At 51.2% G+C, this 27,049-nt stretch overlaps 9 protein-coding genes across 9 annotated transcripts; 3 read left to right on the top strand and 6 right to left on the bottom strand.

Moving 5' to 3' along the window:
* Positions 1 to 109: 109 nt before the first annotated feature.
* On the top strand, positions 110 to 2,421 carry TRIREDRAFT_60581 (peptidase M20; the record flags this gene model as incomplete). The annotated part of the gene is made up of 2 exons (XM_006964719.1): positions 110 to 694; positions 754 to 2,421. 2 exons carry the CDS (start codon positions 110 to 112, stop codon positions 2,419 to 2,421), a joined length of 2,253 nt encoding a protein of 750 aa, XP_006964781.1.
* Positions 2,422 to 2,607: 186 nt separating this feature from the next.
* TRIREDRAFT_121482 (uncharacterized protein) lies at positions 2,608 to 4,502 on the bottom strand (the record flags this gene model as incomplete). The annotated part of the gene is made up of 4 exons (XM_006964542.1): positions 2,608 to 3,824; positions 3,899 to 4,009; positions 4,066 to 4,351; positions 4,407 to 4,502. The coding sequence occupies 4 exons, from the start codon at positions 4,500 to 4,502 to the stop codon at positions 2,608 to 2,610; spliced, it is 1,710 nt and encodes a 569-aa protein (XP_006964604.1).
* Positions 4,503 to 5,625: 1,123 nt separating this feature from the next.
* TRIREDRAFT_60557 (uncharacterized protein) lies at positions 5,626 to 7,111 on the bottom strand (the record flags this gene model as incomplete). The annotated part of the gene is made up of 3 exons (XM_006964541.1): positions 5,626 to 6,403; positions 6,498 to 6,575; positions 6,645 to 7,111. 3 exons carry the CDS (start codon positions 7,109 to 7,111, stop codon positions 5,626 to 5,628), a joined length of 1,323 nt encoding a protein of 440 aa, XP_006964603.1.
* Positions 7,112 to 8,280: 1,169 nt separating this feature from the next.
* TRIREDRAFT_60206 (uncharacterized protein) lies at positions 8,281 to 12,379 on the top strand (the record flags this gene model as incomplete). Its single annotated transcript, XM_006964718.1, has 8 exons — positions 8,281 to 8,731; positions 8,847 to 9,399; positions 9,474 to 9,809; positions 9,882 to 10,064; positions 10,116 to 10,354; positions 10,407 to 10,655; positions 10,716 to 11,892; positions 11,974 to 12,379. Coding segments are annotated over 8 exons (3,594 nt in total), but the record flags the coding sequence as incomplete, so codon positions are not given.
* A 664-nt stretch (positions 12,380 to 13,043) lies between these two features.
* On the bottom strand, positions 13,044 to 13,458 carry TRIREDRAFT_106662 (uncharacterized protein; the record flags this gene model as incomplete). Its single annotated transcript, XM_006964540.1, has 2 exons — positions 13,044 to 13,276; positions 13,356 to 13,458. The coding sequence occupies 2 exons, from the start codon at positions 13,456 to 13,458 to the stop codon at positions 13,044 to 13,046; spliced, it is 336 nt and encodes a 111-aa protein (XP_006964602.1).
* Positions 13,459 to 15,501: 2,043 nt separating this feature from the next.
* TRIREDRAFT_106661 (uncharacterized protein) lies at positions 15,502 to 16,212 on the bottom strand (the record flags this gene model as incomplete). The annotated part of the gene is made up of 1 exon (XM_006964539.1): positions 15,502 to 16,212. One exon carries the CDS (start codon positions 16,210 to 16,212, stop codon positions 15,502 to 15,504), a length of 711 nt encoding a protein of 236 aa, XP_006964601.1.
* A 2,668-nt stretch (positions 16,213 to 18,880) lies between these two features.
* TRIREDRAFT_106660 (uncharacterized protein) lies at positions 18,881 to 21,546 on the top strand (the record flags this gene model as incomplete). Its single annotated transcript, XM_006964717.1, has 4 exons — positions 18,881 to 18,891; positions 18,948 to 18,966; positions 19,268 to 19,315; positions 19,609 to 21,546. 4 exons carry the CDS (start codon positions 18,881 to 18,883, stop codon positions 21,544 to 21,546), a joined length of 2,016 nt encoding a protein of 671 aa, XP_006964779.1.
* A 916-nt stretch (positions 21,547 to 22,462) lies between these two features.
* On the bottom strand, positions 22,463 to 22,906 carry TRIREDRAFT_106659 (uncharacterized protein; the record flags this gene model as incomplete). Its single annotated transcript, XM_006964538.1, has 1 exon — positions 22,463 to 22,906. The coding sequence occupies one exon, from the start codon at positions 22,904 to 22,906 to the stop codon at positions 22,463 to 22,465; it is 444 nt and encodes a 147-aa protein (XP_006964600.1).
* A 1,426-nt stretch (positions 22,907 to 24,332) lies between these two features.
* Positions 24,333 to 25,639, bottom strand: TRIREDRAFT_77291 (uncharacterized protein; the record flags this gene model as incomplete). The annotated part of the gene is made up of 5 exons (XM_006964537.1): positions 25,581 to 25,639; positions 25,299 to 25,515; positions 24,945 to 25,247; positions 24,406 to 24,891; positions 24,333 to 24,355 (listed from the first exon to the last, which is right to left on the bottom strand). Coding segments are annotated over exons 1-5 (1,068 nt in total), but the record flags the coding sequence as incomplete, so codon positions are not given.
* Between the last annotated feature and the right edge of the window lie 1,410 nt (positions 25,640 to 27,049).

Below are 27,049 nucleotides of genomic sequence, written 5' to 3'. Positions count from 1 at the left end.
CCAATTCCCTCACACTGTCTGTCCCCTTGCCCCTACTTCTCCCGTTCATTGCCGTGTACCCGTAACCTTCACCTCATCCCCTTTCCCCCCCAACCCTTGACCTCACATAATGAGCCGTCGCCCCGTCTACTTCAATCCCTTGGCCGAATCATGGACGGCGCCCTCACCGGATGACCCTCAGTTGGCATACCGCTTCCATTCACAATTACCGGCTTACTCTCCCACTCAATTGATCCCTCTCACGGACCTAGCCAAGGAGCTCGGCGTGCAATCCATCCACCTCAAGGACGAGACAAGTCGACTCGGACTCCCCTCCTTCAAGATCCTCGGCGCCTCATGGGGTACATTTCGGGCCATTGCCCAGCGACTTGATCTTCCTATAGACTCTTCCTTGGGCTCCGTCGAGCAGAAGTTGGCATCTTCAAATATCACACTCTACGCGGCCACTGACGGCAATCATGGCCGGGCCGTTGCCCGCATGGCCTCCATCCTGGGTGTCCCAGCCCAGATCCACGTCCCTACGACCATGCACCAAAGCACCATTGATCTGATAAAGTCAGAGGGTGCGCGCGTCGTCATCTCGGACGGCTTCTACGACGATGCTGTTGTTGACGCTCGAGTGGCAGCTGCTAAAGACGATACCGCCCTTGTTATCCAGGACTTTGCTTCGGGCGACTACGTTCAGATTCCGCAGGTGCGTGCATCGTGTTATGCATAGCCTTTTGTCAAGTATCCAACGCTGATAACCTCCAGTGGATCGTCGATGGCTACCTCACCATGATGCTGGAAATCGACGGCCAGCTTGGCTGTACTACCCCTGACCTCGTCGTTGTGCCGGTGGGAGTCGGGTCCTTTGCGCAAGCCGTCGTAACGCACTTCAAGAAGCCCGGAAAACAAACAAAAGTCCTGACCGTCGAACCTGATACATCCGCCAGTCTCTGGAAAAGCCTCAGAAGCGGCGAGTCCTCCTCCACGTCGGAAAAGTCCCCCAGCATAATGGCAGGGCTGGATTGCGGGACGCCTTCATCGATATCTTGGGCTGTTCTCCGACACGGAGTCGATGCCAGCCTCACAATATCTGACTATGAGGCGCACAAAGCTTGCGAATACCTAAAGTCTCAAGGTGTGTCTGCAGGGCCCTGTGGAGCCGCACCTATCGCTGCGCTCAGGAGATTAGAGCGAGCGGATAGAGAAAGGCTGGGTCTCACCAAGAACTCCGTCGTAGTAATCTTTTGCACAGAGGGTGCACGAGACTACGACGTTCCTCACAGCGTGGCGAGCGACGATCCCGTCGAAATAACGCAGACGTTGGTGAAGATCAACTCGGCCAATCCGTTCCTTGGATCGGTTCCCGGTCCTGGAGAAACTGCTATTGCTCGCTATATCACTGCTTGGATGGAGCACCGTGATATTGAGTCTCATTGGATTGAGCCAACGTCCGGACGACCTTCTGTGGTAGGCATCGTCCGCGGACTCGGCGGTGGCAAGAGCCTCATGCTCAACGGGCACATTGACACCGTGACCCTCATGGGATACGAAGGCAATCCCCTCAGCGGTGACATCCAAGACGGCAAGCTCTATGGCCGTGGAGCCGCTGACATGAAAGGCGGTGTAGCAGCTGCCATGGCTGCCCTAGCCAACGCGAAAAAGCACAGCCTCAGGGGAGATGTCATCTTCACAGGCGTGGCAGACGAGGAGTTTGAGAGCATCGGCACGCAGCAGGTACTGGAGGCAGGCTGGACAGCTGACGGCGCAATCGTCAGTGAGCCGACCAACATGGAGATTCTATACGCTCACAAGGGCTTTGTATGGTTTGATGTTGACATTCAGGGCCTTGCAGCGCACGGCTCGAGATACGACCTCGGTATTGATGCCATTAGCAAGGCAGGCTATTTCCTCGTTGAGTTGGATAAACATGCAAGCCATTTGACAGCGCAAAGCGGCGATGCTGTCCTTGGCCCAGGTAGCATTCACGCCTCCCTCATCAAGGGCGGCGAGGAAGTCTCATCATACCCTTCTCGTGTTCAGATCCAGCTCGAGCGGCGAACCGTGAACGGCGAGACACCGGAAACTGTACGGAAAGAGCTCGAAGAGATACTCGACGGCCTGACGAAAACAGTCCCCAACTTCACGTACAGTCTTCGCACCACTTTTCACCGGTCTCCCTTCAAGGCCGACCTTTCCCACCCTTTTGCGAAACTCGTCCACAAGCACGTGGGAAACACTCTTGGCAGGGAGCCTGCTGTCTTGGGCGCCCCCTACTGGACTGACTGCGCACTACTAGATGGTGCTGGGATTCCGGCATTGCTCTGGGGGCCCCAGGGTGAAGGCTTACATGGAAAGTTGGAATACGCAGATGTTGAGTCGATAAAGCAGGTCGCAGAGGCCTTGACTGCAATCGCTGTGGAGTTTTGTAGCTGACGTCTGCTAACAACAAAGACGGTCACAAGGGGGGGAGAAAACAACAACAAGAAGACATCACATTCCAGCACTGTTTACATATTGCTTTCTCTCTTATTACGGTGACAATGGATGTCGCCAACCTTAAACTATGTGTGAGTGACCGATTACATGTACTTCAACTTCATCCTCCGACACTCCACTTTCTCAGACATATTCTTCAGCCTCGGCGGTAATGGCCTCCGTCTTCTCCGCAGGAATCGGCGCCGTAAGACCCAGAGAGGCCGCAATAGCAAACAGCCTCTCCTTCTCCTTCAAAGCAGTCTCATCACCGAACACGCGATCCATGTCCTCCAAGCTGCGACCCTTGGTTTCCGGTACGCAGAAATATGTAAAGACCAATCCAATCAAGCAGAAGGCCGCAAAGAAGATGTATGTGCCCCATTTGAGAGTCTCAAGCATATCCGGGGTGACCAGTCCAATGATAAAGTTGCACATCCAGGTCGAGCTAGTGGTGATGGCCATGGCCTTGGATCTGCTACCCAGGTTGAAGATTTCCGAGGGGTAAACCCAGCCGATGGGGGCGAAGGAGTAGGAGAAGTTGATGTCGTAGATGTATATGAATGCGATTCCGACCCAGCCTGCCGCGGCATGTTGGCTAAGGGCAGAGCCATACTTCCCGACGATAGATCCGACAATGATGAGAGAGATGAAGGTTCCGGTAGCGCCGCACATGAGAAGGGGTCGTCTTCCGACGCGATCGATGAGGAAGAGGGCGGGCAAAGTGCTCAGAGTGTTGACAATTCCGTACACTCCGGTAGCCAAAAGCGATGTCGTGTTACCCGAAAGTCCCAGCTGTCCAAAAATGGTCGGCGCATAGTAGATCAACGCATTGCAACCCTGGAACTGCTGCAGAAACATGATGGCGCTTCCAATGAACACCCGCTTGAACGTAGGCCAGTTGGACAGCAAGCCGTAGTATTCAGCGAAGAAGAGGCTGACACCACTCTTTCCGGGGTAGTTTTCCCGCGTGTGAGACTCATCAAACATGACCTCCGCCTTGATAGCGAGGTACTCTTCTCGTAGGGAATCGGAATCCGGATGGACGCGGCGGAGGCGAGCCAGTGAGCGAAGGGCTGCATCCTCGTTCTTACGCATGAGGTGGAAACGCGGGGATTCGGGGTAGAAGATCATTCCAATGCCGAGAACAAGGGCAGGAACAATCTGCAGAGCGAACGGGATTCTCCATGCAGCTTGGCTTTGTCCAGTGCAGCCGTCGGGACCGACGTCGTTTTGGGGGTTAAAGGTCGGTTTCTCAGCAGTGCCGCCTGAGTAGGGAATGTCGGGGGCGCAACGGGTGCCGCCGATGTACTGGGTGCCGTATTCGAGCCAGTAGCTGACGAGGATGCCCAGAGTAATGCTCACTGTGAGAGAATTTGCGTTTAGCAGATTGAAAGATGGCGGGTGTGTTGGACGAGAGGGGGATTATGAGACTTACACTGCTGGAGGACCACAAGAGTTCCTCGAATGCCGGCCGTGGAGACCTCCGACATGTACATAGGCACGATCATGGTAAGCATACCAACTGCCAGACCTGCGACAGCTCGTCCTATGCAAAGTGTTACAAGGGCCCTCGAGATGGCAGCAGGGAGCTTTGAGACTTACCACCGAAGAGCATGCCAATGGTGCTCGCGCCAGCCTGCAGAGCAGAGCCGAGGAGAAACACCACAACAGCGGCCATCATCGATCCCTTTCTGCCGAATCGGTCCGCAATCGGTCCATTCAACAACGAACCCAACCAGGCTGTCAAAAGGAGCGTGGACACAAACCAGCCCTTGAAACTGCTGTCGAGGTAGATCCTCGGGAAGAGTGCACCAAAGTTCTCCATCCCGAGGACACCTGAGACCACGCCTTGGTCATAGCCGAAGAGGAAGCCACCGAGAGATGCAAACTATTGTCGTGTAAGCGAGATGTTTCTACATGGGTTGGATCAATGGAAAACATACAGCTGAAAGACCAAAGATGTATGGGTTCTCCCGAAGTTGACGGAACACGCCCTTCTTGGGCTGCACCGCAGCGCCGCCTGCTGGATTTGACGACATCTCGCAAAGTTGACCGTTGTATCGAGCTCCTAGAATCCACAATGCAACTTCACGATGGTGCCCAAAGCTCGGATCGCACAGGCAGCAGTGGATCGGCGGGCCTTTATATAACTTCTTCCCCCATGCCACCACGTCTTGTGTCTCGGTGACACGCAACCGGGTCTCATATTCCTGACCGCACATACTGCAGGGTGACAGTCGCCCTGATGACCACGATGTTCGCTCTCCGCATTTCCCCCCCAGTTAGTACGAGCACGAAAAGGGTTTCCACGTTCTATGTGGGGGAACATCGTCATGAGATCCAATGAGAGTTTTCTGTGCATGGGGTTACTGTTGGAGAAAGCGCCCTTTGCAAGGCGAGATCAGCGCACACAGCACCCATGTACCCCATAGCAAACGAACGGCGCGTGTGGGGGAATAACGCGGAGAGGCCAGCCGAGCGAACAAGAGCCGTTCGGAAGTTGTACGAGCCCAGATTTCTCCACATCGATGGGCACTGGCAGTGGGGATCCGGAGCAAGATTCTTGGAAATAGTTTCGCCGTGACATGACATGGAGGGACATGTTTTGGTGAGGGTCACTGTGATGCGGTCCGTGTTGGGGTGGTTGGTTTACAGCTGACGCGCGAGTCATGACTCTCACTTCTCCAACAAGGCTTTTCGGTGAAACCAAACTCGCGGATGAATCATGCAAGAAAATGATTGGCTTCCGTTGGAGCAGCCAGGAACAAATTTGCAATGCCGGTGGCGGACGAGGGGGGGAATTGCGGAGAAGAAGCAGCACAGCTTGGGGATTTCCCGGGTGTCGCTCGACAGCCTGTTACAGCCGTTTAGACGTCGGGTCGTGGTTATGATGCCCTATGACAACAACTGGAGTAGGTAATTGCGCAGGCTTTCGTGAGAATATGCGGAAGACTGAGAAAGAAATGGCTTCAAAGCAAAGTCAAGAGTAATCGCCCTATGACTATGAGATGTCACTGGACGATACATACCTTGAAGAACAAATGAGACATCCCTCTTAAGTAGTTTATGGTGGTAGGTACTCAGCGTGTTAATATTGGGAAGTAAAATTAAAGTCATAGGGCGAACAGATTGCGCAAACTGGGTACAGGCGTGCTGGTTATATTAGGGTGAAGATTTTGGACATCCTCCATTTCGATACTGCCATAACCTGCTCACATGGCACATCTTTTCCACCTCCCCAGAGTTCTCTTTGACACTCGCATACTTGCTTAGGCCATCTCTCCCTTGGCCTTCGAGCGTTGCCTCCTGTGCGCTCCGCCCGATGTGCATCAAATCAGGCGTGCAGTCGTCTGTTTCAGCACAAGACTTCATGTCCATGAAATCTCCCTCGACCGGCTCCCGGGTAAACCGTCCGGCCGAATCCAAGGGGAATATAGAGTCAAGGTAGTGCTGATTGAGCTGATGGCCTGCCCTTGGATTAACAAACACTTTGCCCATAAATCTGCTCTCGAGATGATTTTGGACCTTTTTCTTCGTAAAGGCCAGCACACCCCATCTGCTAGCGAAATCATAGGCATTGGCATAATGCTCGATGTGAGGAATTGCCCGCTGGTCTGCCGTTTCGCCTGCTGAACTTTGCTTCGCTGAAGATCCAGGTGATGCTATGCCGCGAGACGGGTTGCTGAAGTGATTCGCAAGGCAACCAAAAGTATACACCTCGAGAATCTGCAGAAGGTCTTGTGGAACCTCATCGAGCAGCCAATCCAGTATCATGCCACCTTCGATACCCCCCTGAGAGTGCAAGATAAGCACTACCTTTTTCACTCCTGGTTGATAGAGTGCTTTCTTAACCTTGACATAGCAGTCTCGAATGTCTGAGGTGGCGTAGAGCAATGCACGTTGGATAAGGCATTGTACAAGATCAAAGACAACGCCGTAACTGGGATCAGTTAGAAATGTTGCGACATGAAACTCCATTGCAGATGGTGAGGTTTATGAGACTACGGGAGAGGGGATACGAGGGCGTAACCAACGTCTTGTTATGTACTCCGACCACAGGCCGGTGAAAATTACGAGAGAGTCGATCAACGTTGCTTTGTAGCCAGTGTTTTCTGAATGAGAAAGGAAAGGATTAGCATATTCGGTCGTTTCAGGGGAACATACTTGATACGGATACTTACCCTACGCAGATTCCATTCAAAAAGATCCAAGCCTCATCATCATGAGACTCCCATTGTTGTGAGTATTCATCATCTGTCGACCTAAGGCCTTCTGCCGGAATGCCACGATTGAAATGGAAGCAGACAAGAGCGTTAAGAATGAGGACGATAGCAATATACAAGACATATATAGAAACAGGGTAGATTATCAGGAGTGGAAGTGATATGAGGAAAGATAGCTGCACTACAAAGAGAAAACAATGCAAGGCAATGTCAATCATATTTGCCCATGTTGGATAGAGCTCGTCTAATGGCCCGGACGGCCATGGATAAAGGGGCAGAAAAATGAACGGGATATACAGTATATTAGCAAAGAACAGCCGAACGTCAGAAGCAAATAATTGCCAAGGAGATCCTGTATACGTGAGCGGAAGCTCCGTCTCTTCACCTTCTTGCGAATGTAGAAAGCTGGGATAGTTCTTAGGCATTGTTTGATGACTCATTTTTTTTGTAACGTCTCAATTGAGTACAGTCAAGGCGATATTTCTCAAATATCTGGTACGCTGAGAGACGATGGGGACATGAGATCGGGATGGTGCTGTATGTATCTGTCCCCAGTCGGGCTCCCCCAAGTAATTCCCAACTACTTCAACCAACACCTTTATTGATGCAGCAGACAACCCAGGTTATTGCATGCTTCCGTTGTGCACCAATCAAAGTGTCTCTCCATAGGACATCAGCAATATGTCATTTTGACTTACTTTGCATGCCTCAGGACTCAGCTACATTTCATAGCCGTGCCGGCTGCATTCCATGACTGAGTTCTGAATGATAAGAGACTCGTCGTCTTGCTTTTGCGGCTGAATCAGCCAGGCTGAACAATGGTTGCTCGTGGCTTGCAACAGACTCAAACCTTCTGCCCAGCAATTTGCACAACAAGCACAAAATCACTCCCGGTACACTTAGCATGAGAACTTATCGAAACTTACTTTTCTCCCCTTGCTCGCCAATCTGATGACGGCTATCGTGACTTTGCAAAAGATCGAGATGCTGCAACAATCTCCAGCAGCCAAGCATTCTCAGCCCATGCGCCTGCATCCAGCCATCGTGTAACGACGACGCAACAAGGCTCGGCGCTGCTTTCTTTGAGATCGCTATAGCTTATGGCCAGCTTTCTGCCCTCCCTCAACTACTCGAGCATCTGGAGAATGTCAAAAGCTCCAGGGACTTGACCGCGAACATACATCAAGCTTGAGATTGCCTTCAGGATAGGAAATGGCTGCCCTAATACAGATATAAATAACCACCTTGTTCGCTCCTCTTTGTACTTCAATCTGGCCTGTGAATCTGAGCTGTTATAACGCCGTTACATACGACTACCGACGTTCCGTTATCCACAGTCCACTTCAAGACGGTTGGCATTCGGTAACACGTGATGCCAGGTTTAAAGAAACACGCCGATACAATTGACGGTGACAAGGCAGCTCCGGCTGCGAGAAATAATGGTCCTGATGATGGCTCCTTGGATCATCAAAGTGCCTCCTCGTCCCATGAACGGACCACTTCACACAAGGTAAATGGCCCATCAACAGAGAGGAAAGACAGGACACGCCAACGAGAGAGTCACCGACCGGCACATGACGATGGACAGGAAAGACAAACGCCACGTTCCTTTCCTCGAATATCACGACCTGTTGAGCTTATGCGAAACTCTTACGATGTTGTGGTAATTGGAACCGGTTATGGGGGAGGAGTTGCAGCCAGTCGTATGGCGAGAGGTAGACAAAGCGTCTGCGTCTTGGAGAGGGGAAAAGAAAGGTGGCCTGGCGAATACCCAGAAACATTGAACGATGCTGCCAAAGAGGTCCGTGTCAGTGGCGAATTCGCACCAGGAGACAGGAGAGGTATCCCAGGCCCGCTTGTAGACGGTGGCAACCCTGCCGGACTCTATCATTTCGTGGTCGGAGATGGGCAAAATGTGTTCATGGGTAATGGGCTGGGTGGTACAAGTCTGCTTAATGCAAACGTCTTTCTAGAGGCCACTCCTGCGGTTCTGGAGATGGACATCTGGCCAAAGGAGCTTAGAGGAGTGGAAGCATGGACCAGATGTAAGCCTCATGCTTTTCATAATTCTGAGGTCTCATGGGAGAATGCTTAGCTTCTTATCCAACTGTCTCCTCAATCTTCGGCAGCTTCAGAGTGTTTCATACTGACATAGGACAGATTACAACCGAGCCAGAGACGTTCTGGAACCAGCACAGTACCCAGCCTCTTATCCTAACCTTCTCAAGGCCGATCTACTCAAGAGAGAAGCGGAGCTTATGGGCGTCGGAGACAAGTTCTATCGCGTCAGCCAAACCACCAGGTTCCATGATGGACCGAATAGCTCTGGCGTCTTCATGCGAGCATCATCTCTGACAGGCATGGACGCTACCGGCATCAACGATGGAAGCAAATCTACCATCCTGGTGAATTACCTCAGTGATGCGTGGAACTGGGGGGCGGAGATCTTCTGCGAGTGCGAGGTGCGGTATGTCACAAAGGCCCCTGGACGTGAAGGGTATATCGTACACTTTGCGTGGAATTCAGACAACCGAGGACAATTCTCGGGTGCATACGACGACTTGATGTGGGTTCATGCGAAGAAATTGGTCTTTTTCGGTGCCGGTAGCATTGGAACAACGGAGATCCTTCTTCGTAGTAAGCAGCTGGGCCTCAACATGAGTGATGACCTTGGAACCGAGATGAGCGGAAACGGCGATATGTTGGGTTTTGCGTATGTATCGGCCAGTCTTTCCACCCTTCCATTTCTGAGAAAAAGACCCTTACTAACCTGAAAGCATGGAATAGATACAATACTGACTATGAGGCAAACTGCCTCGCTCACTCCCGTCCTACACCAGAACGGCCAGTTGGACCTTGTATCACGTCAGTGCTTGACTTGCGCGATCAGAAGAATCCTTTAGAGGGGTTCGTGATTGAGGACTGCGCAATTCCTCAGGCGCTGAGTCCGCTGATGATTCCGATCCTGGAGTATCTGCCAGATCAGATAAAGCCGTCTTATAACCTCGCCCAAGCTTGGGTCAAAGCAGCAGCAAGGTTGGGTAGCAAAGTTCTTGGGCCCTATGCCCCCAAAGGCAGTGTATCAAGAACAGGGGTATACCTCATCATGTCTCACGACAGTAAGTGAAGACTACCAGCAGTCAATGAATAACAGTGAGTAAGGGGTGACGCTCACATACCACCTTTGACAGGTAGCCAAGGCTCCCTCACGCTCAGAGAGGGCAAGCCTGTGCTGAGCTACTCCGGCGTCGGTCGCTCTCAGTCAGTGTCTCGTATTCACGCTTTCCTCGAAGCAATGACGGCCTCCGTAGGCGGCGACTTCATCGCCAATCCCGCCTGGACGCTATTAGGATCGCAGGAAATCACGGTCCATCCAATGTATGGTATCATATTCCAGCTCTCACAGTTTGTCTCTAACGGCCCATGTAGTGGTGGAGCTCGAATGAGTGCCGATGGCACAGGCAAAGCGGGTGTCGCGAACAGCGACGGGGAGATATTCAACGGACATGGAGACCGAGTGCACCCAGGCTTGGTCGTTTGTGACGGAGCCATCGTCCCCGCGGCTGTCGGCGTCAATCCATTTGCCACCATAACGGCCCTTGCTGAGAGGTCGGTCGAGATGGCTAGTCAGAAATACGGGATCGCTATCGACTGGGACACGAAAAATGGTATGTGACACGCAAGCCGGATGTCCAAATGCTGGGTCTAACGAGCGGCCAGGGCTACTAGATTTGTATGGGTCACCAGCATTCCCTTTGCCGACGGAGCCAGATATAGAAAAGCTGGCGAGCAGAATCACCAACGCCCGTGAAAATGGCCACTCTGGAGTCGGCTTCTCTGAAGTCATGTCGGGATTCATCCACGCTGGACAGGACGTGGGCGACTTTGAGGTTGCCACCAAAATTGCGCGTAGCCACTGTGAATCTGCAAGATTCTTTCTGAGTGTCAAATCTTGGGACACAAGCGAATGTGAGAAGTATCCCTTGAGAATGCCATCTTCTTTTCATGGATGCTAACCAGTTTCCATAGTGACTCAGAACAACTGCCATTCGGCCAATCTGACGGGTACTTTCTGCAGCAGTGCCTTTGGGGGAACCTTCATTGTTCATCGGGGTACTTTCCGGCTGTTTAATCAAGATGCCAGACATCCCGATACTGCAAACCTGACGTATGATTTTGACATGGTGTCTCCCAGTGGCAAAACGCTCCATTTCAATGGATACAAAGTTGTCAACTCAGCTGCATATCTCAACATTCCGGAGGTTTGGAGACAAACAACCACGCTGTACGTGACCATCACGAATAGCAAGGCCAAAGTGGTCGGACGTGGCACACTGCACATTCAGCCAGCAGACTTCTACAGGGAGCTCATGACATTCGGAACAACCGCGCCAACAGTATGGGGTGGGTTGACGTCGACCACGAAGTTCCTTTCGTTCTTCGTCAAACAGTTGGCTACACCGTTCTTCTCACGATTGGGCGCCCTTCAATGGCCAAGTGGTGTAGTGAATCATGCGGCTGGCGCTGCCACAGCATCCCAGGTCATATCACTAGAAGCGACAGACGGGGTCAAAACAACGATGCTAATGTGGAATCCCCTGCGAGAGAACGGGGAGGAGAACGCCTCCACGGCGCCGACAATTCTATTTATACCAGGAGCCGCAGTTGACCATACGATATTTGCGCTCCCAACCATTCGAAAGAATGCCGTCACCTACTTTCGCGAAGCCGGTTACAGAGTTTACTGTGTCACGCATAGGGTGGGCCGGACTCCCCTAGCCAGAGAAGACCACACACCATATGATGCAAGGCGAGACGTTCACGCAGCCCTGGCTCATATTCGCAAAGTCAGCCATTCACGTACCCAAGGAGGAGACAAGGTGTATGTCGTTGCACACTGCGTCGGTTCTCTCGCTCTTGCTTGTGGCCTTTTGGATGGAACTATTCCCGGCCACTGGATTCGCGGCATCACTTGCTCAATGGTCTTCATGCATCCTAAATTTGGCAAGATCAACAACCTCTTCTCTGCGTTCCCGGTGGACCTCTACAGCAGTCTCGTCGGCTCGTACTGGGACTGTTGTAGTAGTCCGAGCGACACATATACGCAGCAGCTTCTGAACCAAATGCTACGTTTCTATCCTGTTGGCAACCGTCATGAGATTTGCCGATCGGTCGTTTGCCATAGAAGCGAGTTGGTATTTGGGCGGTAAGTCATCAAATACATAGCCTTCTGTCCCGAATTTTTTCTCTATTCTAACGAGGAATTCTATACTAATTGCCTAATAAGACTTTGGACCCATAAGAACCTAAATGAAGCTACACATAGCCAGCTCGATCAATTTCTTGGGGGCACCTCGATGCAATCTCTCAAGTGGCTCACGAACTGCGGCCGTATCGAGAAAGTCACGACAAACAACCCCAATGCAAACCTGGTAAGAGCAGAGAACATGAGCCGCCTCAAAGAGATCCCCATACTGTTTCTGTCCGGCGCAGAGAATATGGTCTTCACCGCGGAAAACACGGATACCTCATACACTGCGCTATGCAATGCTCATGGGAGGCAATGGTACGAGAGAGAGCTCTTCCAAGGCAAAGGGCATCTTGATGCTTGGATGGGGGTTGGCGCATATCAAGATGTGTATCCCAGAGTGGAGCGACATGTCGAGAAGGTCTTCGAGGGGTTGAAGGTTTGAAACAAAAATGGAACCAAAAATGGAACGTACGATATGTTTTCCTACCGCATCAAGTTTGGTAAATCACCCCAGCACGCACGCAAGTGGTCATTTCACAGATTGGTTAAGCTCATTCAAAGGAACCCCCAATCTTGAACGACGTGTATGTAGTACAGTATGATCCGCTAAGGCGGCGTGTTTACACTAGGCGCACAAGCCCCTCGACTGCATGAAATGAACTACTGACTCTTGCTTCAAACCGGGTCAGCCAGCAGCTACCCAAACCGACTACTGACTATGCTTAACTATGGTAGACGCAAATAGTGTAGGTCGACAGCTGCTAAAGTAGTGAACTGTTGGCGGCGGGTTAAGCGACCTCCTGTCAGTTGAGGTGTAGCCTCAAAGGAGACCCCCTAGTCACTTCATATGCCGGAAATCACATGTTTGGCAGTATCACCATTTATATGGGGATATGAAAGCTTCAAGCGAGGTTTATTTAAGCACTATCACCCTTCCAACGTAAAATATCCACTGCCAGGTGCCGTACTGCACTCAGTAACGGAAGAGAGCTCAGAATCATCTGACTAGCTACAGGTTTGCTTGACGCTCAACTCTTGTGTACTACTACACTTCCTTGATTGTCTTTCATCCGCTCAACAAAAGATATCTACCGGGCTGAGTATATCTAGTAGCAGAGGAGGCTCCGGTGCACGTTACAGGCGAGGTTGGCCGGGGCATCATGGCAGTTGCTGTTAAAGGAGCCATCATCATTGTCCAGCCAGATTGGCCCGCCGCAGCCCTGCAGCACGTACTTGTGCCCGTTATCGAGCGGGTTGGCGAGATGGACGCCGCATGGGTTCTCGCCTTGATCGTTGATACGAGTCCAGCGGCAGGGGTCGGCACCATCAACCCACATCACTAATAGGTAGGAAAGAGGCCTCCGTCAGAACGTCTGCAGCCAGTTGGAAGATATATCATCAGGTTGAACACAACTTACCGTTAAATCCTGCGGCGGTCCCGACAGCAATTGTGGCCTCAACGCGCGTTGCGGACAAGGCCAGAGCCAAGATGGTGGGAATAAAGTCTCGTGAGAACAGCATATTGAAAGGCTAGGGACTTGTCGCTGGACTACTTTGATGGAGGGATTGTTATTGTTTCTTGGGCCACATGTTTGGAACAGACGGTCAAAACTAGCTCTTTATATAGCCCAGCAAATATTTTGCATCTTCGGTGGCGATTCGTATTCAGACACGAATGATGACGCATATTAGCTTGGCGTAAGCAGGTATCGGTTCTCAAGAACAATGAACTTCCTAATAAGGCAGACCATGGAAGCTATGGCTGGATGTCGAATAAGCATAACTGGGTAAAAAGCAACGGTCCGTTATTAGATCACGCCAGATGACAGCAGAGCATTGCGGGCGTTGTTCAGAATGTGGGGGGATGCTACGCGGCAGTTGTCGGTGCAGAAAGATTAGGTCCTTGGTGAAGCAATAGATGAATGGGAGAGTTGTGGTATACCGACCTCCCTCCTTGCTTCCCATCTGCCAAAGTAGCTGTCTTGCCATTCACATTCCCCTGCCATCTACGCTCATGTACTCATCGGGCCCTTCATCTAGCTCACCGGGAGAGCTCTTCGACATAGCCATTTAGGGTGCTCTTTAATCCAGATGCCTCTTGACACTCATGGCTCTCAAGTGGATTGTGCCGAGTTACCAACTGCCCGGATTTTGCTTGACAAGAAAGGTCCGGTTGATCACTAAAACGAACCAATTATGTCCTGGTGGTTGTTATAAGCGCATTAAGGCTGATGTATCATTCACCAATCATAAGCCCTTGTCATTGCTGACTTGCTTTGTCTGCCTCAAGCACTGGAGCATCATGTCAGAGCTATTCGCTCATAGAATAAGTTGACGTTGCGTCCATTGTTGAGTCCCGCATAACAAGCAAACCACAGGACACGCCAGCAGACCCCCTTTTCTACTTCATTAGCCACAACGCATGTCCAGCTTTTGATGGCGAATGCTTCATACAACACCCTCATTTGTGACTCACTCAAAAGTATGTAGGCTAGTACCCGCTGTCTTCATTGGTAAAAGAGTATGTGTAACTTACGACATCCAATGCCTACCATACCGCCCAATACTTGAGTCAAAGTAATTCTACTCATTGCGTTGTTCCAAGCTCAATGATGTCGTAGATTGCAAGCTTCTGCCGTATGCTTATCTCTCGCCTTTGTGGGCGTAACTAGAGCAGTACTTATATCAAGTAATCTGCGAAGAATCTGCTCCTGGTATACGCAGAGCAATTATATCAACGACGAATGGCCCGAGCTTTAGCACGTGGTCGTCCAGCTTATATCGTGCTCAGTAACAAATCCCCATGAGCACCTCTACCTATGGAGTTGTGCAATTCATAGGAAGCGATTATTTCTGGATATTCATCGTGATTCAGAGACGTATGACCTACCCTTCTCTAGCTGTGAGAGCCTCGTCATCAGTCAGTGAGGCTCCGAGCCATGATTCCCGTAGTAAATCCGTCATTCACTGTATTATGTATGTTGTCAAGCTGCATCTAAAATAAGAATACCATCGAAACAAGTTTTATAGATAGGCACGACAATCAATCCTGGAAAACTGAAAAATGAGTGACCTTTGTGGTGCGTATATCTGCTCCATCTCCCAATTCAGTGATATAATGACATGACACAAACTGTACCCTATTAGTACTACATGCTTCTTGATACAGCGTTGCTATACAATAAATAGCTTTGTATGAGTATAAGTAGCAGAGACGTGGGAGGCTGAGTTTTAGCTATTGCTATTGCCATGGAAAAATGCCCAATGCAAAACCAACAATTTTGCAGTCAAATGCTCCGTCTGACAGCACATAGTATATAAGATATTCAACAATGACAGATCACTTATTTTCTATTGTAATGCTTCAGTGCTCAAGTACATATATTTCGTGTTGTACTTCATTGCTATGGTCGCGTGCACTTGGTCTCATATTCTAGTTCGAACCTCATGTTGTTGCTCCCGATGAATTCTAGATCTGAGCAGGCGCTCCTCAGTATCTCCCTCATCGACGAACAGTGTGGCACGATCTCCACCAAGACCCAAAAGCGCTAAACTGTCCTGAATCTATTCATACTCAACAGTCACAGTGCTGCCAGAGACCGTTGTTGATGTGAGAATGTCTCCCCTTGAGTCCTCCAGGTCGATAATGACGGGAGAGTCGCCGCCCGCTGTCACAGTTGCTCCGTTCACGACAGCGGTGGCTCCGGTAAAGGTAACGGATCCAAAGTCTGCAAAGGGAACCAACGAGCTGCCAGAGGTAAAGTCCTCGACAATCCACTCAGCGCTCGTGCCGGGCAGGGGTGAGTTCTGTCGGGAGAAGGTGTGCGATACAGTCTTCCCACCGCTTGTCAGGGTAGTAACGCCGCTGTTAGTGCCAGTCTTGGTGGCAGTAACGGTGACAACCGATCCAGCCGTCACAGAGATGCCAGAGTACTCAACCAACGCGGCCGGAAGGTACTCATACCAAGCCTCGTACAAGTATTCGCCGTCTTCGACGCACCAAAGGACGCCAGTCTGGATGAGGTCGGCATCAGAGTAGCCGTCAATTCCAACCCAAGCAGCACCACAGTACTCCTCGCGAGAACTGCCACCAGCTGGGACGCTGGGCCTGGGGACCGTGAAGGTGCCGCTGACCTCGGTAACGCCCGAAGTCGTGATAGCGGCGCCTGCCCAGTTCGTAGACTCAACATCGGCCGTTCCATTGACGTTCTTAGATGAGCCGGCTTGGAACCTGTTGGAGCGGCGGGCAGCACTCCTGGCTCGGATAGCATCCATAGCCGCCTGCTTGCGTGCGGCAAGAGGGGATGCCAAAGCGGCACCAGCCAGCAGCAGGACGTTTGTGGCGAAAGCGAGGGTCTTCATCTTGATGGTTTCGGATGAAGATGTGCAGTTGAGATGGGTGGAAGTGAGACAGTTGACACGGGCAAAGCCTTTGGATGAAGATGTTGGTCGATCGTGGACTGTGGGGCGAACAGCTGTTGCTCCTGTATAGGTATGAGTTGAAGGAGGTTCCGAGAGGGTCTTTATATACTTACAATTCTATGGGTGTACACTGCTCCGGTTCGTCTTGTAATGGTTCTCATTGCTGAAAACAAGGGCTTGAAGATGCAATCGGAGGTGGTGATCGAAATAGGAATGTAGGATTTTCCTGGGAAGCGGGAGACACTTTTCGCATAAGCTTGAAGATATCTTAGCCATATCTACACGTCATTAGATGCCGGTCGAACCAGAAGGAAGGCACCATTGAGAAAAAGGAATAACTGTTGAGAGGGTTGAGCATGTCTTGCTCTGCGACCTGCCTATTGCGAAGAACATCTCCGAGAAGAAGACAGCCAATGGTGTCCTCAGTAGCTGAAGCTTTGCAGACGTCTAGGAATATCGGACTAGAGGCTGAATGAGCCTTGTGAGCTACGTAAACTACGTAAACTAACTTTGGTCTCACGTTGTTGAGCAAACTCAGCGCTTGCGTTTGTTGGCGTTTTCTCAATAGTCACCAGGTCTCGTAGCTGACATGTCACTTCTACCTGGTTCAAGAGATATGTAACATCTTCAACATGACCTGGTTGCGGGACGCTGCTCGATGTGTACACAGGTTACGGGGCTATCTACTTTCTATAAAGCTCTTACACGTACGGCTAAGTCATTCATCAAGCATTGGGATCGAGACATGCTCTTTCGCAATTTTCACGCAATTGGTAGCAAGCTCATCCACTACCGGAGCGCTGAGCTATGTATAAGCCTTTCTTTAACCCAGATCAGTTGCTTTGCATAAGGTACGTGGGTGAAGCGTAGGTAGCTTCCTGATTTGCTTTATTACTTACTGGAAGAGAGGGTCAACATCAACTCCGATTCGTCTCCCAAGGCATTGCTGCAGCCACTTGCTCGCGTAGTAGCGGCACCTTACCCGTATGGGCGCTTCATACCTATGATGATATATGACTGGATGATTTCATCTTCCCTCGACTAATAGAGCACCACTCAGCTTCACATATCTCGAGGTAGCTTCGTACGTGGGAATGTTTTATCAAGCTAACGCAACCAGAAAGCTTAGTAACGCCATCAATGCATAGTGGGGGTAATACCGGAAAAGGAGTATGTATGTAGGTCGTTGCAATGGGACGAAGATAACATGCGATACCACCCCATAATCAAGTTTGGCCTGGCCCATCTCCTTCAGCTTCCGTGATGCCAAGCACCCAGTAGAAGCCGTCTTCCATATTGAAAAGCTGCCTCCTTCCCATTGCACTCAAAGGCCGATCCGGCGCATATGATGGCCTGCATGGAGATTTGGCAATGAACGAATAACTTGGCAACCGGGAGGGTTGGATCTCTTATTCCCGTAGTTCTGACCCTTGACAATAGAAGGGACTTTTGATCACGAATGGTGTGTAGTTCTGGAGTCGGAGCTTTTCCTAAAGTCACTATTGCATATGATAGATCTATATCTCTTAGATATACTAGGTAGGTATGCAAAGCTAGAACGCCCCAGGCCCTACGTAGGTAGGCAAGGTATTCGCATCGTCTTTGACTGGATTTTGCTCCCCATGAACTTGGTAGACTATTTCCTCGTTTTGCCAGTTTCAACTTCAAGTTTTTTTCAAATTTCTTGGTTGACAGTGAAAGATTGTTTCTATCACTGCAAAGGGTTGAGGGATATCGAGCAGCCCTAATCCTCATGTACAGTATCATCGACCCCTGCGCTTGACTGCAGCTAAAGATCTTGCCGGCAGCTGGAGGACCCACCAACCGGCATGTGAGCCAGCTTTGGACACCTCCAACGGATCAGTCGGCACCGATATATCAAGTCCGGGATGGATCTGAGCTCTTCCCCGCGATGAGGTTGCACAGGGGTGGAATGAGCGGACGCCCGCTTGTGGCGAGCTTGGAGAAAAGTTCATGACTTTCCTTACTTCGAGGGAACTCGAAGTGAAAGTTTTACGCTCTATGAATTGAGTACCTGATATGATCGACGAGCTCGATAATATCGGATGTGTCGACAGCTGCAAGTAAGGGACTGAGGGAATAGAAATTGGTTCTGCTTGACTGACCCAACATTATCCCACCACTCCTCCTTACTGGAAAGCGGTTTGGGCGGGACATACTACGCTCTGGGTGTGGTAACACTCCAGTTAGCCGCCTGATGAATCCATGCCCTAGATGATGTGATTCATGCGACAGTGAACTTAGGACGTCTGAATGTCACCGGAGCCGAGTGATTTACATGATTTACAGCTTCATCCGCTGGCTCAATCAAGATCCGAGGCAAGTAGTTGTGCTTCCAAGAGATTAGGAGATATAGACGCTCCAATCATGACCTAAAATCGACATCAAGGTTAAAGGGTAGGTAAATCCTCGCTTGAGTGCGATCATCAAAACGTGCTTGTCGTAGGCTACCTCGTAGACGACTAGGCGCCCGTGCGCCTCTCGAAGGAACGCACTCTCCATGCCTTGGAAGTAAGTGGTACAAACTATCGGTAGCAGTGACCCAATACTATATATCTGTCTGGCAGTGAACACTTGAGACCATATGTATGTAGTGAAGTAGACCACCAGCGGATGCCGGCTGTTGTATGGGTATTTCCTTTGTTACTATTACTCTTCTTATCCGTCTGTATCCTCAATGGCTATTGTGAGCTTCGGGCACTTCCGACCTACCCCCGCATGGCAGAACACGCCACGCGGAAGATCACTCGAATGTGATCGAGGAGCATCAGGGCTGCCCTGGCGTTCTCCACTTAGGAGTGGAGGATCCATGATTGACATATTTTGCTCGGACAGTATTAGGGGCCGGACTGCAGAAGACACTTAACGGTTGAGGACGTTGCACAAGAGTAGCTACCTATGGCGTGAGGAAATGGGCAAAGACATTCTCACAAGCGTGAGTAATCCTTCTGAGAAGGATTGGAGAGGCGTTAGCTCATGAGATGGAATATTCTGAGTTACAATTGGATTAATGTGAGCTCACTAATGCAAATTGTCGGCGAAGTCGCCAAATTCTTCAACAGTTGCCGCCTCCACAAAGGATTCTCATGAATCTAGCACATCAATGTGGATGTATGATATTTTTATTAGAAGCACCAGAACAAATTTTTCAGTTGTAGATAGCTTGAAGGAATACTACACTGAGATATCAAATCTTGAGCCTGAAGTCCAATGGAGAGGTTCCCATAGGAGCACCAACTTCATGAGTACGACGCTGCCGGCCGATTGAGCAACTTGACGCTGGGAACACTCAAGTTGGCCTACTCATACGGTCCAGGAAATCGCGTCGTTGGTACGACCGTCACAGACTCAGGGCATGATATCAGTGTTTCCACAGTTCTCACCTTTGACGATTTTGGCCGCGAAGTAGAGAGAGCCGTAAGCCAACAGGGCCAGCTGCTCTACCGTCTGAGCCAGTCATATGAACACACCGGCATCGTCACTTCACGCCATCTCGAGGGTGGTGGTGAGGGCAAGACGGTAAGAGACGAGAGCTTTGAGTATGATGTCCACAGCCGGCTGACCAAGTTTACCTGCACGGCGGACGAGGCTCAGATGCCGACCGACGAAAAGGAGCACCCTATTCAACAGCAGCAATTCGACTTGGACGACTTGGACAATATCCGATCTGTCACCACCACTTTCAGTGACGGCAGCCAAGATCTGGCGACTTATGTCTACGACAATGAAGACGACGCATTCCAACTAACGCAAATAACCCACACACATCCCGACTTCCCCTCTCAAACCAACCTCGCCTACAATGCCAATGGCTGCCTGACGCGGGACGAGGAGGGCAAGACGCTCGACTATGAAAGCCACAGTCGCCTGAAGAGTGTCAGAGACGGCAGCGGACGAGTGATGAGCCAATACGATCACGATGCAGCCGGCCGCCTCGTCCGCCAATCGATCCCAGGTCAACCAGATACGCGCCTCTTCTATCGGGGAGACCAGCTCATTGGCATCGTGTCTGGCGGCGCCCAGACGAGCTTCTTGGCAGACCATCTAGGCTATTGGGGCCAGGTATCTCAAGCAGATAGCAACAGCAACGAGGCAGAAGCGCAGCTATGGGTAGCCGATGGCCACGGCTCAATCCTCAACAGGACTGGGCCTGATCAAAAGACCCTTCTACAGCAGTCATACAACTCCTACGGGCACCCCCCACTGCTCAGCACTGGCACCGCCATTGCCTTCAACGGCCAGTATCGCGACCCCGTCACGGGATGGTACCATCTCGGCAACGGCTACCGCACATACAACCCGGTGCTCCGGCGCTTCCACGTCCCGGACCCAGGCAGCCCCTTTTCTACCGGCGAGATCAACCCCTATGCCTACTGCGCTGGAGACCCCATCAACCGTATTGATCCTAGTGGGCGGTTCAGTTTCTTCAGCCTGCAGTTTGACTGGGGCGACCTTCTCAAATTCGTTGTCGGCTTTGTTGTCAGCATCCTCGTCGGCGTTCTAACTGTGGGTGCTGGCACAGCCATTGCGGTCGGCGTGGACATAGCCGCCGACGTTGCCACGGACATGGCCATAAGTCCATTGGCCGATCTCGCTGCAGGCCGCAAGCCGTCGTGGAAGTCAGTCGCAGTGGATGCGCTCAACGGACTGTTTGACGGCGTTCTGGGCGAGTTGGGAGGCAGTCTGCTCTCCGCGGGCTTCAAGGCCGCGACTAAGTTCAAGACGGCGATCGGACGCGCTGGATCGTACACGGTCAATGACGTTGTGGAACATTCCTTTGGCAAGACGTTAAAGGAGGTTGTTAAGGAAGTCTTTCCAACTGAAGTTGTCAGTAATGTCGTCGAGGGTCTATCTGAGATTGATCCCTTTCCGGAGACTTCCGGCGAGTCCCATGCAGGTCCGTCCCGCTCCCTTTCGTACGGTCAGCAACAGCGGCAAATCGAGGCATCCGGTATCCAAGTACCATCAAACATTTGCCGACAGGCATCTGTGGCCAGCGACCCGATCCGTCCGGCACTGCTAGATCGTGGGTTCTCTGTACATCCCGAATACCGGCGCGGCTCCGGGCCCCGTAGCCAGGGGGCCGTCAGGTCGTCTGTGGCTCAGATTCTGAATCGGCCGCTGCAATTTGCTTTTGGGCCCGCAGGCTCCTCGCAGGGGAAGTGACAGACCACGGGCAGCGGTGCGCTCGAGGCGCTCGAGAAGAAGCGACGCATGTATGATACGCTGCGGGACACGATTCGGCGACAGGCTGGAGGAGGCTCCGGAACGGGAGGCATGTGAATGGTCAATGTAGTCGCGTATCACTATTTAAGGGTGGTTATGTGGGCAATTGTGATGCTTCCTGGGGCCCGAGGGACGAAGTGAAAAGATGCTCTCGAGATCTAGCCCCCGTTTTGCAGCTATCAATCATCTACCTCTGCCATAGATCACGGCTACTCAGGTTGGATGACTCAATGCCTTCGGGTTCATGGCTATTAGTGCCCTTTTATGCCTGAGCATTGTTCTACCTACTTATAAGTGATACTCAAGTGATACGCGGTTTATATTGCTTGTGGCAGCTCTCGGGCCCTCCGTGGCGGCACACTTCATCTCAAACTGTTTGCCTCCTTTGCATAAACTGCCTCTTCCCAGACAGGCTGCCTATGGTAGATCTGATCCCTATAGGTATTGAGGGCTGTTGTTCAATCAAGCAGTACAAATTGCCAGACTGCGCATTCTGCATACTTTGTATCTTCAGCGGCTCCTCGACCGTTGGAGACCAATAACTAACGCCCCAGGCCACACTTGTTGCGTCACATGGTGATAGGAAGCAGGCCACGCCCTTGCCTGAAGAGAGAAGTAGTCCCCATTTCTTATCGACTAGACTTGGTATGCCATCAGGAAAGACGGCCAGGCCCCCTTTCTGCCTCACACCAACGTATTGCAGCGTGTCGTCAGGGCGGAGCCTTGCTCTAACCTTACTAGATGCTCCATCGGCAACGATGAGGAGATCACATTTGGTGGTTGTATTCCCTGCAGATAAGCCTTCACCAGAGAGGTGTACCAGCATCGTCCCGTTGGCAAGCCTCTCCGCGTCCACTCATGCCGTGTCCCATAGAATCTGGTCTGGCCCGACAGCATTAATTAAGACGCTTCGAAGACTTTTTCTGGCGATTCGTATCCCCCCAACGGGAAGGCTGGCAGCAGGCTTGAACTTGACACTCAATAGCTCAGTCCATTTATTGTTCCACACCGTGAGGGCCAATGGATTATCGAGCCCCTGAGTAGCGTGTTTGAGGACTTCGTCGAGTATTCCGAGATCGCGAGCTGCATAGAGGCCACCAGTTTCATCAGATCCGGCGAGAGATAAACTGTAGCCTTCTCGGCCAGCTGGTACAGCAGCGGAATCGCGTTCGTAAATGACAACGCTAGGAGGAATGAGACCAGTTGGCCATAGCTGTCGAAGTGCGAGGGCAAAGGAGAGACCCGAGATTCCTGCACCAGCAACCACGATCCGTTTGCCTGATAGAAAATGCGCGTCCATGTTTTCTTTCTTGCTGAATTGAGGTCTCCATTCATTATTGCTTCTCCTCTTATATGACTCTGTACACTGTTGCATTATATCAAATCGCATGAGCAATGTCGTCAGATTAGGACCGCAACTCGCTGTTTGGCAAGGCCGAGAGCCGAACAGGGATGAAACCGACACTGAGCTGCTGATGACTCGCTGGAGGGGGCATTTCCCCACAAGCATCGTCGCTGAAGGAGAAGTCCGAAGACCGAAATGATTCTTCGGCGGTGCGGTCGAAAACTGAGGCGGTAATGGAGGTTTGGTCACGTTTCACATACAAGACTGTATCTGATATGTCTGGGGAGCTGTCGAATCTGGGAGAAAGAATCATAGGGCTATGCAGATAAAGTCACTCAGTAACGTGAAAAACCAATCACATAAATGTTGAAAAAAAAAAAAAAAAAAACGCAGTTCGCCAATTGGTTATGAGTGAAGATTTGATTTATCCAGGGAAGTAAGTCATCCAGGGGCATCGGACATAGTATGAACAGACTGTCATGGTCCGAACCCCCGGCTTCCCATGAAATCCAATTCGTCGCCATGCATATCAGGAATTCTTGCAGTAACCTCGGAAAAGGCTAGAGTCTCGTTGTCAATGGTTTGCCACGCTGTAAATGGCATATCAAGGGGACACTGAGACGCCTCAGCTTCCTTGGAAACTCCGTGGCTCCTGTCAGACTCCGCACCCCTGCTTGCTGCTTCTCCAAGAGGCAAATGTGCAAAATGTGGTGTGTTTGTTGTGCCACAGAGTCGAGAACCTTCTCCTAATTGTTCTCCCTCATTGTCCATTGAGAGATGCATTGAATGTTCGAAACCTGTGTAGTCACTGAGAGCCGTTTCCCCGACGAGCTCACCACTTCTGTGTGCAGAGAACTGAGAAGCCGAAGGCCGTCGTTTCCTTTTGTGAGTGTTGTCCGTAGAACGAGGCTCCAGATTTCGGGATATGGCACCCAGAGACGGCTTGAAGCAATCGGTAATGTCCAGCCGGCTCATGGCCGCTGTCACTCCCGTTAGCAACGGGACTGACTTTGTCATCCTTAAATTCATCGGCCGCAAATGTCCCACAGGTTTGTCTAAGGGAAGCCGCCCAGGCAATGGAGGGCTCATCTGCGTGTGCCTCGATATTGGACTCCGTGCCATGAGAGGGATGCTAGAGGCAGGGCCGCCGAATAGGTCCCGGTATTGATAAAGATTGGGCAGCTTGATGATGCTCGAGAGGCCATTCTTATCAATGTCGAGACATGCTTGCTGTAGGAAGGCGCTTGTAATCAAGTGGATGCGGCTTATGGCTTCCATGACGTTGATGATGAGTTCTAGGTTGGACATGTCTTTGGAGTTGATTCCTGAGGAAGGGTCCTGTTTGGCGAGGTACACGTAGACGGTCGTCGCACAGTAGAGGGAGAAGGCGCACAGGGGGTTGCTCTATATTGTATGTCAGCCTCGTACTTCAATGTCGATACGGGGTCCCGTACAAACAAAGAGGAGCGGTGTGATGTCAGCTTAGCAATGCTGGCAATTTCCTCAGCAGCATTTTTGAGCAGACTGTGACACTCCTTTCTCAACGAATCATCGAGTTGGTGGGTTTCGATCTTCTCGAGAGCAACGTGGTGCAAGCATATCACGCATGCGTGAAAGTTCAGGTTGATATATGTAGCGAGAGGGTCTCGTATGTTGTCAGGAAGACGGAAGCTTTCCGGCATGAACAGGAACAGGGTGGACAATTGGTTATCTAAACGCCGGTGCCTCTGCCAGAAAGCACCATTGATGGCATCTTCAGGTCGGTCGGACGACTTGATGAGATGAACGTGTGACATGATGGACTTGAGCATCTCGTTGATAACGAGGAACCCAGTAAAGCCACTATATGGTGCGCCTTTCATAACCTCATACAAGAAAGGTGCAGTTTCTTCTTGGCCTGAGGCAAAGGCCGCTTCGCTAGCCGGAAGCCGAGTCATTATCTGTGTTTGTTTAGACCTGTCATGGTTCCAGGCTATGGGAGTGAGGAACTCACCTCTTCCGTCCTAATGATGCTATTCCAACCAGTCGCTATACTTCCCTGGGCATCGTTGGAAAAAGCGATCCAAAAGACTCGTCTGCGCTCCTCCAATTCGGTCCAGTCGATTGGGGGTCCCAGGCTCGGAGGGAGAAGGTCATCTGGCGCATCTATCCTGTCGAGAGCCAGCATTTGCACAAGTCTGGAGCCTCGAGCGGCGCTCATGGATGCTCTTGTGTAAAGCATAGCTCTGGCTTCATAGGCAGTGATGAGGACCCAGGTTTGGGCATGTGCTATTGTGATAAAATGCTCCCCGTCACCCTTTCTGCGCGTTAGCGATAGCTAGGCCACTCCTTTGATAGAGATTCCCACCTTCAATTCGTCAGTCTCGGCGTAATGTCTGGCTCTTTTATAAAAGACATCAGCGATTCGGTCGTATTTAGGATGCCACAAGGCGCCCATTGCCCAGATAGCATACTGCAAGCACATTGGTGGCTTGTTCAGCGAATTGCCGTAGAACGCTTTGTAATAGCGGCCAGGATGGACTGCCGGCATATAATGATATTGCGTAGAGAAGAAGGAGGTGTGCCTAGGTACTAATGGTGAGAAGCCTGTCGCTAGAGGTAGGTAAGATATAGCGCCATGAAGACTCACAGATCTTCTATCATTTCAGAAGGCGGCAGTGCCTCTGACATGCCGAGATCAATCAGCTGGCCACTCTCGAACGAATCGCCAGCATAATTATCAAGTCCTGCAGGTCGGAATAGCGGTTGCGTCCCCTCCGGAGCCTCATTGTCCCCAATCACTTCATGGCTAAATAGCTGATCCTCGCCAGCAAAGGTGCTGGGCAGACCGTTGAGGTTTTGAAAAGCGGCGTCGTCTTCCCACGCTATCCCGTTGCTCGGTTGGTCTTTGCTACTGACACAATCTTCGCTGTCCAGTCCGCCGACAAGGATGTCTTTGCTAGTAGTGTCAGGACGGCTTTGGCCAACCTCTTTGAGATATCCTTCAACCTGGGCTATTGGTATTTGTGAGTTACAGCGGTCCAACTGCTCCAGAAGACGCGTGCATCTGAGCAAGGGAAGCTCTCAAAACATACCTATGCGAGCCTCCAGCTCCTTGACATTGCTTTGCAGCAACTTCGGCTTGCGCCGAGCTTCCGGATAAATGCACTCGCTGTTGGCTTTGGCGCATCGCGTGCAAGCCGGTCTCTCATGGTCACATTTCAGCTTCCGGACTTTACAAGAGAGGCAAGAGAGTGGTTTCTTGGGCTTTGAACTGGGTTGTGGAGCATTCAGCTGTGCTTTATCGTCAGCTGCTGACATGGTGGCTCGAGGATTTCATCGCCTTTTGCACAGCGCCAGCACCTCGACCTGTGCTAAAGTATGCAGGTACTAGGTTAGTCCTGTCGAGATGTGAGGCCTTTGACCAGATACTGAAAGATTTGAAGCCAGCAGGAAGTTGTTGATCAGACACCCCTTGAAGATGCGATGCTTGAATTGTGGCCTGATAAGGCTCTCGAATCCAGATTGATGACTACTACAACGTGAGGTACTCTTAGCCTACCTACCTTAGGTAAACAAGGGTCACGTTCTCACTCAGGTGCTCGGCTTACGAGCAGCGCTTCCGACGCGGGTACGCGATCCCTTCAGAATTCCCCGGAGGCAATGACTCATACCACGGTTACCCTACATGTATGCAGCGAGCAATGCCTGCGCAACTTGCAGTAGTAAAGCATCAAAAAGTGTACACATGTATGTTTCATTTCAGACAATCCTTCTATACCTTATCTATAAGCGAGGGAATCGCTCAATTCTCACGAATCCATCCTACTGATCAGCGATATCAATCACGCCTACTCCGTCTTCAATCTTGATCTTCGTTCCAAACGGCTGAGAGTATGTGCAGAGCCGGCCGAGAATTTCGTTGGCCACCTTGAGGGCTGGCCGCGTGGGAGTTCCAATCAAAGAGCCAGGACGAGGCGTCCTCCCCAGATCAGCCGGGTATATGCGTACTTGCGACAGCTTTCCGTCAAGGTAATTCGCCGTAACCAGCAGAGCTTCCTTGTTCTCCGGCAAATCCAGCCACGCCCAGCGGCCCTCGTTGCTCTCGCCGTCCCCAAT

Source organism: Trichoderma reesei, assembly GCF_000167675.1.
Source record: "Trichoderma reesei QM6a unplaced genomic scaffold TRIREscaffold_7, whole genome shotgun sequence".
NCBI lineage: Eukaryota > Fungi > Ascomycota > Sordariomycetes > Hypocreales > Hypocreaceae > Trichoderma > Trichoderma reesei.
The sequence above is the reverse complement of the archived record's forward strand: the minus strand, read 5'-3'. Positions and strand labels throughout refer to the sequence as shown.